The following is a 17,667-nucleotide window of genomic DNA, read 5'->3' as shown; positions in this document are numbered from 1 at the left end:
ATCGCTGGGCTCATGCCGGTCAGAGCAGCCAGGGGTCCAGTCCAGGCCCTCACTCGTGGTGCAGCAGGGGCTGGCCCGCGCTCTCTAAGCCCAGGCGCCCAGCCAGAGAAGGACCCTAATCATGGCCATGACCGTGTGTTCTGGCCTTTAGATGACGGACACACAAGCTCTCTGCAGGGTGCGCGGCCCACTGGAGGCTTGCAAAGGACAGTGCTGTGGTTGTCATTGTCACTGACCTGGCCCCCAAGCTACTCAGTCAGGGTGCTGGGCCATCTCTCAAGGCATCAGGGACATCCGGGAACCCTCCTGTGCCTCCTGTCTCCCACTCAGGGAACCAGAGTGTCTCGGGTACAGAGCATCATCCAGGCACAGGGGAGCAGCTTGGGATTCACATCCTTATTTCATCCCCGAGGCCACCCTGCTTTTCTAAGGCTCAGAGAGATTGAGTAACTTGAGCAAACTCACAGAGCAGGTGACAAAGTCCAAATGTGAACTCAGGCTGAACCGATTGCAATGGCTCTTTCCCCTGCGCCAGGAGTTAGATTCATCCCTGCCCCACCCCCCTCCAAACACAAAACCACCCTACCAGGGAGAAGGTGAGACTGTGAATGTTTGGGAATGGGAGCAGGATGGGGAGCAACTCTCCTCATCCATGTGGGCAACTGCTGTCCCTGGGGCAAGTGATGGCTGTCCTTATGGGAGGCGTGAAAGCCAAACTGAACTCCAGGGGAAATCACCACAGAGACACACGCTGGCTCCAGCCTAGGGCCTCAGCTCAGACAGGAGGAGGAACCTGGCAGTCAGCCACAAGAGCCTCTACAAATTCCCAGCACCCTAATGCCCGCGACCTTGACTGCAAGGCAGCAAACAGACTTTGTCTCTTGTCAACTCCGGTGGATTGTTGGTGGCTGCCGGGAAGGGTGGGCACAGAAGGGAGGGCAGGCTCAGCAAGGAGGATGCAACCAATCGGCCGTGTCATATAGACTCGTGCAGCGGCACAGCCCGTCTTTGGAGGACGTCTTTCCAGCCGGCTCCGCCTCCCGCCCTGCTGAACCCCACCCTTCTCTCAGGGCTCCAGCACTCAGAAGTCTCAAGTGACGCTGCTTGTGCTGGAGTCCCAGGAAGGAGGAGCCCGGAGGCGGGTGAGGGCTCTGCCTCTCAGGTGTAGACTGTGGACAGTGGGTCCAGCAAAAGGTGGCTGCCACAGACACAAGGGGAGCTGGGCTGGGGCATCCAGGCAGAACTTCTTCTCTGCTCTGCCAGAGGGACCCTCACGGCAGGAGAAGGGCCAGAAGACTCTTCAGCAAGCCCTGTCAGGCAAGCAGACCTCCGCCTGCCCTCAGGTATAGTTGGGGGACCAAAACCACCTCCCATGTCCACATTTAGGCCAAAGGGGCGAGGAAGCAGGACAAAGGCAGAGCCCAAGTCGACAGGGAGGCTCCGCACGCAGCGGCCACCACCTTCCTTTCCGGCTCACTGCTGCTCACCATGCAGGAACAGACAGGGCACGGACTGATCACCCAGGCCCCCAGGAGCTGGGCTGGACTCTGTCAACACAGGCACAGTTTCCTGTCCCAAGGACACCGTGAACCTGGAGGCCTTGTCTTCCCAAAACATACACCCAAGGTAGCTGGGAGGAAGTTCCAGTGCCTGGCCATGAACAAGACCTTGGCGGATCTTGGAGAAGTCAGAAATCAACAGGAAATCCTGTGACTCTGGGCCTGGAATTCCCCACCCAAAGAACTCAGAAAATGCAACCAAAACATGTATTCAAGTCCAGCCCCCGGCTTTCAGATTGTTCCAGACATCTGGACCCTGACCAAGTGAGTGCGCAGCAGGCCCATCACAAGTTTTCCCCTACAGAGCCCCGGCCTTGCCCCAGGGCAGACATTCGGAGACAGCATCTCCACATGATGGGCACAGCAGCTAGCCCCTAAGAGAGCAGCTGGCTTTGCACTGTGCCTGGGTCTACCCTGGCTGGGGCCCTAGGAGGCTCAGGTCAACAATTTTGCCGTCTGTCCCCTACGCGCCTCTCAGGTAGGTGGGGCATGGGGGAGACCACCTACCTCCCGCCCCGCTGGTTGCCCCAGACTTCCATGTCTGCAGCCCCACAGTCCTTGCTTGGGAAGAAAGCACTCCAACCCACTGACCAAAGACGGGGGATGAACAGACAAGCCCATGTGCCCTATAACTGGATCACAGCCCCATCAGAGACGATGTCAACTGTCCCCTGCAGGAGGCAGTCGCTCCGGGCTCAACCCCATGTGTTTAAATCCTGACAGCTCTAGCCACCAGTTGTGCCCCTGGAGAAAGGTACCAGCTCCCTGCGGCCTCGTTTCCTCATCCGCGAGGAGGTAGCCAGAGAAGCAGGAACTGCCCCTCAGAACTGAAGTAAAGAACTTGCTGCCTACAGCAGACAGCACGCGGAGCACAGGGCCAGGCGGGCCAAGCGCTGGATGAAAGAGCTGTTGTTTCCAGCAGCCCAGGGACCTCCCGCCCAGCCCAGCAGTGCTCCCTGCAAGACGGCAAAGGAGGGAGGCAGGCATTCCATGTCCTCCTTCACATTCTGCCTGAGAGCGGGGAGCACAGCCTGCTCAGTTAACATCAGGGAGACACCACCACCCCACCAGCACCTAGAAGCCAACCCCCTTGCTGGGGGCAGGGTGCAGGGGGCGGGCGTGGAGACTCACCCACAGATGTGCACACTGCCTAAGACGAGCTGGGGCAGCCAGTGGGGCCAGAGGTAGGTGCTCACCCCACCCTGTCCCCCTCTCCAACCCTCCCCAGCATCCCCAAACACTCTCAGTCTTATACCCAACATAAAAGAATTTGATGCAAGACATCTGGAGCTCTAGCCTAGGGTGTGGTGGGCGGAGTCCTTTCTGAGCCAGGTCCTCATGAGAGGAGGTTGCTGGTTCCAGATAAGGAAAGTGACCTACCAAGAGGGTCAGAAACCTGCTGAAGTCACACAGGATTGGATCTGTGCTCTCTTGTCCCCTCAGCTCCTGGTGGCATCACGCAGGCATGACCATTCAAAACTCTGTTTTTCCTACAACCTCAGACCAACCTCCATTGCAGCCTCCCACCCACCCAACCCTAGGAAGCCAGCGAAAGGGCCTGGGCGCAGGCAGGGCCAGCCATAGGGGACTTTCCACACTCAAGGGTGAGTCAGTGTTTGTGAGGCCAGGTCACAAGCCAGAAATTCAAGGCAATAGGAAGTTGAGGTTAGCATATGAACATGCGTGCATGCGTGCATGTGTGGACCATTCCTGACGCCTGATCTTCACAATCAGCCCTGTCCTCCTTGCCTCTAGACCAAGTTCTTGTGCTGCATTCATACTATGAAACCAGCCTCCACAAAGGCCCATCAGCACCCTGTCACCCACTCCCTGCCCCATGGCTCCCTCCACTCACATCTAGGGTCATCCAGAGACCAACCGGTGAGGGTTCCTGTTCACTCGGGGACGTCACTTGGCCTCCCAAGCCCTGAGTTCCCACCGGAGCAGTGGGCTTATCCAGTTCCTGCCCTGGTGTGGCCCCTGGTGAGAGCCCTGCGACACTGGTGCAGACACAAGTCCGGCTGCAGCAGGAGTCGTGCGGGTGCATCTGTGCAGCCTCTGCTTCCCACGCCCCAGGCGACAGCCTCCCGCTTGCCGCGTTCTCACCCCCAGATGTCTCTGAGGGCTCACTCCCCTCCCATGCACCTCCAAGTGCTCTGTTGTTACCGCTGAGCATCAGCCTCTAAACCTCCTCTTCTCCCCGGGTCCTCCAGGTACCCCACCTCTGTGACTGCTGCTCTGCCTCGTCCCTAAATCCCTACCCCCTTCCTCCCAACTTTCAAGTCCTCCCCCACACTCTGCGCCCACACCCCAGGGTTCCCACCTGCTGCTTTGATGCAAAAGACAACAAACCCACAGCCCCCACTGCTCTCTTGCCCCAATTTCTAGCAGATCTTTCCACCCAGGTGGCCCCTGAGATGCTGCAAAATCAAGGAGTCCAGGACCCCCTCCCCCAGCCCCACTCTCACTCCGAGGGCTCCACTATCTATGTGCCCTTCAGACTCTCTCCGCCCCAGATTAACTCATCCTCAGAGACACCTTGAGGTCCATCCTGAGCCCCAGAGGCTCCTGCTCCCAGTGCCAAAGGAAGCGTTCATCATTGGTCTAGCCCAGCATTTCTCCCCAGGATAGAGCAGTTCAGGCTTTTGAGTCAGTCCAACCTGGCTTCAAGTCACTGCTTAGCCCCTTTTATAGATGAGTGATGTCCAACAGGCTCCTTGACCGCTCAGTTCCATCCGCTAGAAAGCAGCCAAAAAGTTTGGAGGAGCCTGAAAGCGGTAGTGGCGGTTACTTCGACAACTTATCTGAGCGCCCCATCCTCAGCGCCCTGCCCGAGTGCTGATCCCAGATCAGTAACCCCGGCTGGATGAAGCCGCGCCTCGCCCGCACTGTGACCGCCAAGCCAGGCGCTGTCCCCACGCCCCGGGCTGCGGGCAGCCGGGCGGCCGCCGCCGTCGGAAGGGCCAGGCGGGGTGTCCGAGGAAAGGCCCGCGGCCGCAGCTTTCCGGCCATTGTCCCCCGTGCCCCTGCCCTGCCCCCCGGGCCACCTACCCTGGCGCCGCGGGCGGCGGGCTCTGCCGGTGCTGGCGCCGCCGGTACAGCCCCGACGCGGCGAGAGCGCCCAGCCGGGTGGCCATGGCACGGGCCTCCCTCCCTCCTGCCGCCCGCTCCGCCGGGTCGAGGGACCCCAGCCTTGGAGGGCAGGTGCGGCCGCGGGCAGCCACGAACGACCGGACACCGCGGCCAGGCACCCACCCCTCTGCACCGGAGCTCACGTTACGCACTGCGATCTCCAAAGGGCAGCGGAGTCAACTCCAAATAGAAAGGATATTGTTCCCGCCGCGGGGGCAGCGCAGTGAAAGCTGAGGCTAGCAGGATTGGGTCTGGGCTGGGGAGGCGACACGCTGGGAAGATCCCAACCAGCATAGAGGTGAGTCCACAGTGGCAGGGCAGGCTGCCTAGAGATTCCGAGCTGCCAGGAGTCTCCGAGGAAATCCTAGGCCCCCTGAAAGCGCTGACGATGGTATGTCCTCCTCTGAGGAGGGCAGTATGGACCTGAGCCAGCTTAGGAATCCTGCAGTCAAGAAGCTGATGAGGGATTCACACATGTGCCCACTTTCTGCCTTGGTCCCTTCCCTGAGAAAGTGTAGCCACCTAGGAGACCCAGGAGACCCAGCTTCCCTGATAGCTCAGCTGGTAAAGAATCTGCCTGCAATGCAGGAGACCCCAGTTCAATTCCTGGATCAGAAAGATCCTCTGGAGAAGGGATGGGCTCCTTACTCCAGTGTTCTTGGGCTTCCCTGATGGATCAGATGGCAAAGAATCTGCCTGCCATGTGGCAGACCTGGGTTGGACCCCTGGGTTGGGAAGATCCTCTGGAGGAGAGCATGGCAACCCCCTACAGTATTCTTGCCTGGGAAATCCCTCGGACAGAGGAGCCTGGTGGGCTACAGTCCATGGTTGCAGAGTTGGACACAACTGAGCGACTAGGCACAGCACAGGAGACCCAGACCAGGGCAGCCTAGTCTCTGGACCTGGCCAACCAATAACCATCCACTCCAAAAGAAGTTCACACAGCCAAAACCTAGAGGGCATGCAGTCCCCCAGCTCTTCACGGAGCACAGAAGCAGCAGGATCTGATGGAAAACCCCCAGGAAGGCATGGTTTCCATGCATTTCTACCTAAAGGTATTTATTGGTGGGGCTACTGTGATCTATGTGCAAACACCCACGACCAGCATCTGAACTGTGGCCACTGACAGCCAAGGAAGAGCTATGATCAGCATTTAATAAGGATCCACAGCACTCACAGAAATCTATCACAGTGATTCCATTTCCCTGAAAAACCTCTCTAGTGAGGTCAGAAAGCATGAGCAGTACCTTCCCCTGCCTTCCATCATTCCAGACAGCAGGATGCTGGTCTTCTGACACTGGGGAAGGAGGAGACTTTAGAGGGGATCCACCAGCACTCAGATGCCAGGCCTACACATCCAAGAACGAACATCACCCATTAAATTCAAACTCAATGAAGTAAGTGCTCATTAACCACTCTGGGAGTCAACACCCAAACACAGCCAGGTGACTACAATCATTGTGTGCAGTACAGTTTGTCAATACACCTTGATTCCAAAGGTACCAAGTACTGATCAATTCAATAAATATTTTCTTAAAGGTGGCAACAGGGGCTAAAAAGGCATAGAGAAGCTGAGCCTGGAGCCAACAAGTAGAAGGATCACCTCCTGCCTTCTGATTTAGAGCTGAATGCTTAAGAAAGCTAGGGTATAGAGTTTTCTTAGGGCAGCTTCAAGTTGATGGCCCAGGGCCTAGGCCCCTCTTACCAGCCTCCATTCAACCTGACCCGTATGGAAATTCTGATCTCTAGAGCCCAGAGCTCTCAGAGTCACAGTTACATTTAGTGAGGGAACACGTCCACAGTGGTGGATAGACCTGGGAGGGAGGCTATAGCCACAACTGTTTTGCACATCATCATTTTAAATGAAGTTCAAGTCCAAGATTACCAAACACTAATTGATTCAACAAATATTTACTGTAAAAGGAGCACCAGAGGCTAGAAATTGAGAGAAGTTTAATGACTGAATGAGTCCAAATCCCAAATCTCTGCATAGCCTTGTTTTCCAATTGTGCAGCCTCTCTTGCAGGGTGAGGGTGCCAGGCATGCAGGCCTCCCTGTCCAGCATTCTGGCTCCAGAGAACAGAGTTGCGAAAACATAGCAAAAATGATGTCAGCAAAAATGGCAGAATAAGGACTTCTGAAAGTCTGTCCTTCTGTAAAATCAATGAAGGATTTCCTTGGTAGCTCAGCAGTAAAGAATCCGCTGGCCAATGCAGGAGACAGAGCTTCAATCCCTGGATTGGGACAATCCCCTGGGGAAGGAAATGGCAACCCACTCCAGTATCCTTGTCTGAGAAATCCCATGGACAGAGGAGCCTGGCAGGCTACAGTCCATGGGGTCGCAAAGTGTCAGACACAACTTAGGGACTAAACAACAACAAAAGCAATGAAAAAACTAGCAAAAACTGTCAGAGCCACCTTTTTCAGAACTCTATAAATTAACAAAAAGACTTGCAGTAACCAGACAGCAAAAAAAAGAAAAGAAAACAGCTGAGAAGACATATGGATGACCAAAAGGATGACATGAAAATATGCTCAATATATTATAATCATAATCATTAAGAAAATTCAAGTCAAAACCTCAATGAGATATCACCTCTCACCTGTCAGAATGGCTATTACCAAGAAGACAAGAAATAACAAGTATTGGTGAGGATGTGGGAAAAAAGGAACCTTTGCATACTGTTCAAGGGAATGTAAACTGATGCAGCCACCATGGAAACAGTATAGAGTTTCCTCAAAAAAAAATAAAAATAGAATTACAATTTGATCCAGCAGTTCCACTTCTGGGTATTTACCTGAAGGAAACAAAAACACTAATTTGAAAAGATATACACACCCCTATGTTCATTGCAGCATTATTTACAAAAGCCAAGGTATGGAAACAACCTAAAGTGTTCATTGATGGATGAATGCATAAAGCAGATGTGGTATATAAATGAAATGGAATACTATTTGGCCATAAAAAAGAACAAAGGGACTTCCCTGGTGCTTCAGCGGTTAAGAATCCACCTGCCAACACAGGGAGCACAGGTCTGATCCCTGGCCCAGGAGGATTCCACATGCCGCAGAGTAAGTAAGCCTGCGCGCCACAACCACTGAGTCCTCGAGCTGCAACTACTGAAGCCCCTGGGCCTAGAACCCATGCTCTGCAACAAGAAGCCACCACAATAAGAAGCTTGCACACTGAAGTGAAGAACACCCCTCTCTCCCCAAAACGAGAGAAAGCCCCTGAGCAGCAATGAAGACTCAGTGCAGCAAAAAAAAAAAAAATGAATGAAATCTTGCCATATGCAACAATATGGATGAAACTTGAGGGTATTATGCTAAGTGAAATAAGTCAGAGAAAGAAAAATACTGCATGATCACACTTACATGTGGAATTTTATTTATTTATTTATTTATTTTTACATATGGAATTTTAAAAATTAAAGCCCAGGTCAGATACAGAGAATAGATTGATGGCTACCAGAGGTGGGGGCCAAAATGGGTGAAGGGAATCAACAGTACAAAATTCCATTTGTAAGATAAATAAGTCATGGGGATGTAATGTACAGCAGGGTGACTATAGTTAATAATACTGTATTTTGTATTTGAAAGTTGCTAAGAGAATAAATCTTAAAAGTCCTCATCACAAGGAAAAATATTTTATAATTATGGTGTCAGGTGCTAACTAGACTTACTGTGGTGATCAATTCACAATATATACAATTATAAAATCATTATATTGCAAATTTTCTAAAATTAATATTATATCACAATAAAAATAGATAAGCTAAAAAATAACTGGGATGGAATAAAAGCAAAAAAAAAAAAAAAGCTGAATCTTGGTAAGAACACTTTTATGGTATTTTAATTTATCTTAGTACCTTAATCCCCAATTCCTAACTCCATAGCTGCCCAGAAAAGTAACTGCCAACATTCCCAGTAATGGGGGAGAAGAGGGCTGAAATTCTTTCAAGGCTTCATTCCCAAAAGAATGACCTGGTCTTCCCTTGAAGATCACACTTGAAGGCTTTTCTTTATGTGACCTCAGTTGTACCAACCCAGTGCTGAAAGCCTCACCTAGGGAGAGTTTTTCAAATATATTATGATCATAAACACCTATGGTATCATCGTCACAGAGAGTGGATAACAGTTGGGCAAACAGATGACTAACCTAAAGAGCTTAAAAGGAAAAACCAAGGAATTAGATGCGCTTAGGAGCTCTGAAAAGAACTGACATATCGCTGGGAATCCAGAAAGCCATGCACATGCCCAGGGCTGTGTATGCCCAGCAGAGCCCTGAGAAGGTCCTAAGCTCCCACGTCTGACAGGTCCTGTTAGCTCTGTGCAGCAGGAAGTGAGAGCTAAGGCAGAGTTGGAAAACGCCTGGTTGGACATTGAAATGTGCCTGAGAATACATACAGAGCCTTCAGTAAAAGCTGGGAGACATTGATTTTGTCAAATACAAATTTTGGCACTTGCCATAGGCACTTGCCACCTACCTCTCAGTTCAGTTCAGTCGCTCAGTCGTGTCCAACTCCTTGCGAACCCATGAATCGCAACTCTTTGCATGAGGTGGCCAAAGTACTGGAGTTTCAGCTTCAGCATCAGTCCTTCCAATGAATACCCAGGACTGATCTCCTTTAGGATGGACTGGTTGGATCTCCTTGCAGTCCAAGGGACTCTCAAGAGTCTTCTCCAACACCACAGTTCAAAAGCATCAATTCTTCAGTGCTCAGCTTTCTTCACAGTCCAACTCTCACATCCATACATGACCACTGGAAAAACCATAGCCTTGACCAGATGGACCTTTGTTGACAAAGTAATGTCTCTGCTTTTTAATATGCTATCTAGGTTGGTCATAACTTTCCTTCCAAGGAGTAAGCGTCTTTTAATTTCATGGCTGCAGTCACCATCTGCAGTGATTTTGGAGTCCAAAAAAATAAAGTCAGCCACTGTTTCCACTGTCTCCCCATCTATTTCCCATGAAGTGATGGGACTAGATGCCATGATCTTAGTTTTCTGAATGTTAAGCTTTAAGCCAACTTTTTCACTCTTCTCTTTCACTTTCATCAAGAGGCTTTTTAGTTCTTCTTTACTTTCTGCCATAAGGGTGGTGTCATCTGCATATCTGAGGTTATTGATATTTCTCCTGGCAATCTTGATTCCAGCTTGTGCTTCTTCCAGCCCAGCGTTTCTCATGATGTACTCTACATAGAAGTGAAATAAGCAGGATGACAATATACAGCCTTGATGTACTCCTTTTCCTATTTGGAACCAGTCTGTTGTTCCATGTCCAGTTCTAACTGTTGCTTCCTAACCTGCATACAGGCTTCTCAAGAGGCAGGTCAGGTGGTCTGGTATTCCCATCTCTTTCAGAATTTTCCACAGCTTATTGTGATTCACACAGTCGAAGGCTTTGGCATAGTCAATAAAGCAGAAATAGATGTTTTTCTGGAACTCTCTTGCTTTTTTGATGATCCAGTGGATGTTGGCAATTTGATCTCTGGTTCCTCTGCCTTTTCTAAAACCAGCTTGAATATCCGGAAGTTCTCGGTTCACGTATTGCTGAAGCCTGGCTTGGAGAATTTTGAGCATTACTTTACTAGTGTGTGAGATGAATGCAATTGTGCAGTAGTTTGAGCATTCTTTGGGATTGCCTTTCTTAGGGATTGGAATGAAAACTGACCTTTTCCAGTCCTGTGGCCACTGCTGAGTTTTCCAAATTTGCTGGCATATTGAGTGCAGCACTTTCACAGCATCATCTTTCAGGATTTGAAATAGCTCAACTGGAATTCCATCACATCCACTAGCTTTGTTTGTAGTGATGCTTTCTAAGGCCCACTTGACTTCACATTCCAGGATGTCTGACTCTAGGTCAGTGATCACACCATTGTGATTATCTGTGTCGTGAAGATCTTTTTTGTACAGTTCTGTGTATTCTTGCCACCTCTTCTTAATATCTTCTGCTTCTGTTAGGTCCATACCATTTCTGTCCTTTATCGAGCCCATTTTTGCCTGAAATGTTCCCTTGATATCTCTAATTTTCTTGAAGAGATCTCTAGTCTTTCCCATTCTGTTCTTTTCCTCTATTTCTTTGCACTGAGGAGGCCTTACAAATAGCTGTGAAAAGAAGAGAAGCGAAAAGCAAAGGAGAAAAGGAAAGATATTCCCATTTGAATGCAGAGTTCCAAAGAATAGCCAGGAGAGATAAGAAAGCCTTCCTCAGCGATCAATGCAAAGAAATAGAGGAAAACAACAGAAATGGACAAGGTATTCCTAAAATTCACATGGAAATAAATGCAAGGAACTCAGAATAGTTATTGGAAACAACTTGAAGAAGAACAAAACCAGAGGACTCACGTTTTCCAATCTTCTAACTTACTACTGAGTTACAGTAATCAAAACAGTAAGGTACTGGCATAAGGACAGACAGATCAATAGAATAGGATTGAGAATTCAGAAATAATCCCACACATCCATGGTCAACTGATTTTTTAATTTTATTTATTTATTTTAATTGGAGGCTAATTACTTCACAATATTGTAGTGGTTTTTGCCATACATTGACATGAATCAGCCATGGGTGTACATGTGCCCCCCGTCCTGAAACCCTCTCCCACCTCCCTCCCCATCCCATCCCTCAGGGTTGTCCCAGTGCACCGGCTTTGAGTGCCCTGTTTCATGCATCAAACTTGGGCTGGTCATCTATTTCACATATGGTTATATGCATGTTTCAATGCTGTTCTCTCAAATTCCACCCTTGCCTTCTCCCACAGAGTCCAAAAGTCTGTTCTTTACATCTGTGTCTCTTTTGCTGTCTCACAAATAGAGTCATCATTACTATTTTTCTAAATTCCATATATATGCGTTAATATACTGTATTGGTGTTTTTATTTCTGACTTACTTCACTCTGTATAATAGGCTCCAGTTTCATCCACCTCATTAGAACTGATTCACATGTGTTCTTTTTAATAGCTGAGTAATATTCCATGGTGTATATGCACCACAGCTTTCTTATCCATTTGTCTGCTGATGGACATCTAGGTTGCTTCCATGTCCTAGTTACTTTAAACAGTGCTGTGATGAACATTGGGGTACACGTGTCTCTTTCAATTCTGGTTTCCTCAGTGTGTATGCCCAGCTGTAGGATTGCTGGGTCATATGACAGTTCTATTTCCAGTTTTTTAAGGAATCTCCACAGTGTTCTCCATAGTGGCTGTACTAGTTTGCATTCCCACCAACAGTGTAAGAGGGTTCCCTTTTCTCCACACCCTCTCCAGCGTTTATTGTTTGTAGACTTTCAGATAGCAGCCATTCTGACTGGCATGATATGGTACCTCACTGTGGTTTTTATCTGCATTTCTCTGATAATGAGTGATGTTAAGCATCTTTTCATATGTTTGTTAACCATCGGTATGTCTTCTTTGGAGAAATGTCTGTTTAGTTCTTTGGCCCATTTTTTGGATTGGGTTGTTCATTTTTCTGGTATTGAACTGCATGAGCTGCTTCTATATTTTTGAGATTAATTCTTTGTCAGTTGCTTCATTTGTTATTGTTTTCTCCCATTCTTAAGGCTGCCTTTTCACCTTGCTTCGAGTTTCTTTCACTGTGCAAAAGCTTTTAAGTTTAATTAGGTCCCGTTTGTTTATTTTTGCTTTTATTTCCATTACTCTGGGAGGTGGGTCATAGAGTATCCTGCTGTGATTCCACATAGAGTATCCTGTGTGTCAGAGAGTGTTTTGCCTATGTTTTCCTCTAGGAGTTTTATAGTTTCTGGTCTTACATTTAGATCTTTAATCTATTTTGAGTTTATTTTTGTGTATGGTGTTAGAAAGTGTTCTAGTTTCATTCTTTTACAGGTGGTTGACCAGCCTTCCCAGCACCACTTGTTAAAGAGATTATCTTTTCTCTGTTGTATATTCTTGCCCCCTTTGTCAAAGATAAGGTATCCATAGGTGCATGGATTTATCTCTGGACTTTCTATTTGTTCCGTTGATCTATATTTCTGTCTTTGTGTGTCAGTACCATACTGTCTATATGACTGTAGCTTCTTAGTATAGTCTGAAGTCAGGCAGGTTGATTCCTCCAGTTCCATTCTTCTTTCTCAATTGCTTTGGCTATTCGAGGTTTTTTTTGTATTTCCATACAAATTATGAAATTATTTGTTCTAGTTCTCTGAAAAATACCATTGGTAGCTTGATAGCAGTTGCATTGAATCTATAAATTGGTTTGGGTAGTATACTCATTTTCACTATATTGATTGTTTCCACTCCAAAAACGTGGTATATTTCTCCATCTATTTGTGTCATGTTTGATTTCTTTCATCAGTCTTTTATAGTTTTCTATATATAGGTCTTTTGTTTCTTTAGGTAGATTTATTCCTAAGTATTTTATTATTTTCATTGCAATGGTGAATGGGATTGTTTCCTTAATTTATCTTTCTGTTTTCTCATTGTTAGTGTAGAGGAATGCAAGGGATTTCTGTGTGTTAATTCTATATTCTGCAACTTTACTATATTCATTGATTAGCTCTAGTAATCAATGGTAGTGTCTTTAGGGTTTTCTATGTAGAGGATCATGTCAGCTGCAAACAGTGAGAGTTTTACTTTTTCTTTTCCAATACAGAGTCCTTTTATTTCTTTTTTTTCTCTGATTGCTGTGGCTAAAATTTCCAAAAATATGTTGAATAGTAGCGGTGAGAGTGGGCACCCTGGTCTTGTTCCTGACTTTAGGGGAAATGCTTTCAATTTTCCACCATTGAGGATAATGTTTGCTCTGGGTTTATCATATATGGCTTTTATTATGGGTCAACTGACTTTTGACAAGCCTGACAAGACAATTCAATGATAAAAGAATAGTCTTGTCAACAAATGACCACTGAATAGTCACATGCAAAAGAATGATTTTAAACCTCTACTACAGGTCATATATAAAAACTGACTCATAAAATACAAAAATAAAAACCGACTCATGTACTGAAAACTGAAATATTAAAGAGTTAACACTAAAAACTCCAGAGAAAAAAGCATATGTGTAAATATCTATAAATTAGGTATGTTTCCTAGATATGACACCAAAAACTCAAGCAATCAAAAATAAATAAATAGGGACTTGCTGGTTAATCATCTGCCTTGCAATGTGGGGAACACAGGTTTCATCCCTGTTAGGGGAAGTAAGATCCCACATGCTGCAGAGAAACTAAACCCATGAGCCACAATAGAGAGTTCACACACAGCAGCAAAAGATCCCAGAGCTGCAATTAAGACTCTAGGCAGCCAAATAAATAAATAGGACTTCACCAAAATTTAGAGCCTTTGTGTATTTAAGGACACTACCAGGAAAATGAAGACCACCCACAGCAGAAAATATTTGCAAATTATATATCTGATAAATATCTAGTATCCAGAATACATGAACTCTTACAATCCAGCAATAAAAAGAACCCAATTTTAAAACAGGCACAGAATTTGACTAGACATTTCTCCAGATAAGATAAACATGAGCCAATAAGCTCCCGAGAAAGTGTCCAAGATCACAAGTCACTAGGGAAATAAAAGTCAAAACCATAATGTGGTATCACTTTACACCTACGAAAACAGATAACGATAAGTGGAGAAAATGGAACCCTCAGACATTCTTGATGTGAATGTAAAATTGATGCAGTTACTTGGAAAACAGCTTGACAATTCCTCAGTTTAACATAAAGTTATTACAGGACCCCAAAATTCCACTGCTAGGTATATTCTCCAGATAGTAGAAAATATATGTAGGACTATTCACAGCAGCATTTATTCATAAGAGCCAAAAGTGGAAACAAAATTTCCACCACAAATGAATTATACAGATAAAATGTGGTTTATCCATATAAGGGCATATTATTTGGTCAAAAAAGGAACAAAGTACTGATTCATACAACAATGTAAATGAACCTTGAAAACATTATGCTAAATGAAAGAAGCTAGGCAGAAAAAAAAAAAAAAGAGGCCACCTAATGTATGGCTCCATTTATATGAAACATCCAGAACAGGCAAACCTGTAGAGACAGAAAGCAGACTAGTGATTGCCAGGGGCTGGGGGAAGAAGGGATTAGCTGCAAATGGATTTCTTTTGGGGGTGATGAAAATATTCAGAATTAGTGGTGATGGTTGCACAACCTGGTAAATATACTGTAAACCACTGACCTGCACACTCTGATAGTGAATTTCATGGTACGGGATTCATATCTCAAATGTTAAAGCAGCACACACATAGGGAAGAATGTGCTGCTTACTAAGAGACAAGGGCCCCAGAAGCAGCAGGAAGCTAGGAGGCGGGGTTGCTATCTCTTTCTGGGTGGTGAGTGCCATCCCCAAGGCAGCCAGTGATACCACCACAGCCTCTCTGCCAGAGCCAGTCTCACTGGGGGGCTGAAGACAACTCGCCCAGATCCTTTGGCATGGCTGAGATGAATGATAATTTCAACCTTCTTACCCCACAGGACATTTTGAGTGATTGTATTTTCTTACTGTGCATGTATGTTTGGTTTTATACACACATATATGAGACATCTCATCTTAGTGAGATACAGTCATCTCACGTTAGCATCTCATTAAGATCATCTTATTAGGTCATCTCAAATAAACAGTCATCATCCAAAATTCAGAAGATCTGAATAAACAGAACAAGAAGGACTGTTCAGGTGCCTCCCTCTGCTCCCCTCCCTCCCTCCCTCCCCCAGCCCCCAGCAGAAATGAAGCCCTAAGGATGGTTTAAGTGTGACTGCACGTAGTCGGTGGGAGCAGAGAGTGGCCGTGTGACTGGAGAGGTAGGTCAGCCGCTGTGCAGCGAAAGCCCAGTCCCTCCCCAAGCAGTATGCCAGCTCACAAGTGTTGAGTGCTCAGTTCTCAGAAATTCCAGGAACTGGTTCGCATCACCTGGGTAGCTTGAAGTGAGCCCAAGTAAGAGGTGTTACAGCACGGAACTGCGCATACCCTATAGATCAGGCCCCATAGCACTCCCATGGCCAGCCAGAGAGGGGAGTCTCCACCAGAAGAAAAGGGAGGAGGTGAGGGCCCTGGGCGGGGCACCCCCATCAGGCCCAGTCTGGGGCTCAGGGCCCAGCTGCACATCCCCTGTCACCTGCTTCACACTTTGCTTAAACCCCTGAGTCCATCACAGCCCCCTGTGCTGTCCCAGGGGCTCTGGCTGCCACCCTAGCTGCTCCTTGGCAGGCTCCTCTGGGCATATTCCTGGGAAGGGTGGGGAACATCTGGGGGCACAGGTGGGGGGATGTGGTGGACAGGGGGAGGGGGCTGCCAGGTGTGAGGACAGGGATGCAGCAGCTCCACTCTGCACTGTACCAAGCATGGGCCCGGCTGTGAGCTGGCAGCCTCTGTGGGTGTCAGTCATGTGGTAGGTGGGACTCCCCTCCAATAGGCCAAGCCACCGAGTCACAGATGTGCACACCGTGCCCCAGGCTCCCTCCAGAGGACAGCCACTGACAGGTCAGGTCCCTGGGCAGGGGAGGTAACCCGCCCAAGGGTGGAAAACATTGACGTCAAAGGTCCCTTCAACTGGGACAAAGACACAGTGTTTTTAAGTCCAGAGTTCTTGGGGCTGCAGCCAGGGCTGAGCCTCTTCCCACAGCATGGAGGCTCCCTAAATAACCACGCCCATGTCCCAGGCTCACTCACTCTTCTGGCCTAGCTCAGCCCTCTCCTGGGCTATAGGCCCTCACGTCCAGTCTCAGGGTTTCCCCCAAGACTCACCACTGCTCTCCAAATGCTTCATGGCCCAACTAGCTCTGTATCCGCTCCCACACCTGCCCCCACAAACTGGGCACCTGCCCTGGGTCCAAACTGCCCCTCCCAGGCCCCCTGAATACCCCTCCTCTTCTCTAGCCCCATGGCTGCCAAGGAGAGGCTTCGTTTCCTTCCCTGTCTCTTCCTCAGCAGCCCCTTTGCTAACGGTACTTGGAGGAGTAGTTCCAAAGTGCCCAGGCACGCATGTCACTCCAGGTCACTTCAGTGGCTCCCCCACTGACCTCCCTCTTGTTTTGCCTGCTTGGAGGGCGGGGCTTTACACCGTTGGCAGGGAGAGCCCAGAAGGTGCAGGAGGTATACACAAGGAGAGCGTAATTTCCAAAAATCAGTCTGGTCTTGGCAGTAAGGGATGATGTGGGGAAGACCAGCATCCAGGTGTGAGAACTGCCCTGGCATCTCATGGGGGTAGTGGATGTGTAGAGGGAATGGTGTCATGAAACAGAATGAAAATGAAACTCCACAGCTTCTGGGACAGGAAAAACCTCACCCACCCCAACAACTGGTCGGGTGTCCATTCCTCTGCCAGGCTGGCCCCTGTGCCTGTGTGTGGAAGAGGGGTCAGCCAGACCTGGCATGGGTGCTACCTGTGGTAGGCCAGCTTCAAAGGAGGATGGGGACATGGGCACACAGACCACTCACAGCTCTTGAAAAACAAAAGAGCAGAAGAATACCCAAGAAAAGAAAACCACCAAAATGTTACTGAGGGCATTTCTGAAGAATGGAACCACAGGCTATTTTCTTTCTTCCTTTCTTTCTTTTAATGTTTCTATTCTCTCTTTGTTTCTGGGTTTTTCCTAGTGAGGGAATGAAAGTATTAGTTGCTCAATTGTGTCCAGCTCTTTGCAACCTCAGTGGACTGTAGCCCACCAGGCTCCTCTGTCCAGGGAATTCTTCAGGCAGGAATACTGGAGTGGATAGCCACTCCCTTCTCCAGGGGATCTTCCTGACCCAGGGATAGAACCCGGATCTCCCACATTGCAGGCAGATTCTTTACTGTCTAAGGCACCAGGGGAGCCCCTAACTCTCTAAGATGAGCAGTTTTACTTTTAACCCAACTCAGTGTTTTCCAAGGCTCACTGCAGTCCCTGTGTCATTTGATGACTAGCATCTTTCGGGCTCAGGGTGCCCACTGGAGCTGGGCAGCAGCTGGAGCAGGCTGGCCCCTGTTCCCACCCTTGCCTGCATT

At 48.2% G+C, this 17,667-nt stretch overlaps 1 protein-coding gene across 5 annotated transcripts in view; it reads right to left on the bottom strand.

Moving 5' to 3' along the window:
* Window positions 1-17,667, bottom strand: part of LIMS2 (LIM zinc finger domain containing 2) — a 43,641-nt gene that overhangs the window by 18,759 nt on the left and 7,215 nt on the right. Inside the window, exon 1 of one of the 5 annotated variants that reach the window (XM_043894003.1) lies at window positions 4,611-4,874. The exons of 2 other annotated variants lie outside the window; for them this stretch is intronic. In XM_043894003.1, coding sequence (XP_043749938.1) covers window positions 4,611-4,696 — 86 coding nt within the window. In that variant the 5' untranslated portion in view covers window positions 4,697-4,874. Of the gene's footprint in view, window positions 1-2,690; window positions 2,714-4,219; window positions 4,403-4,610; window positions 4,875-17,667 lie in introns of those variants that run through there. 2 more of the 5 variants (XM_043894005.1, XM_043894002.1) reach the window with 2 other exon arrangements.

Source organism: Cervus elaphus, chromosome 33 (genome assembly GCF_910594005.1).
Source record: "Cervus elaphus chromosome 33, mCerEla1.1, whole genome shotgun sequence".
Lineage (NCBI taxonomy): Eukaryota > Metazoa > Chordata > Mammalia > Artiodactyla > Cervidae > Cervus > Cervus elaphus.
The sequence above is the reverse complement of the archived record's forward strand: the minus strand, read 5'-3'. Positions and strand labels throughout refer to the sequence as shown.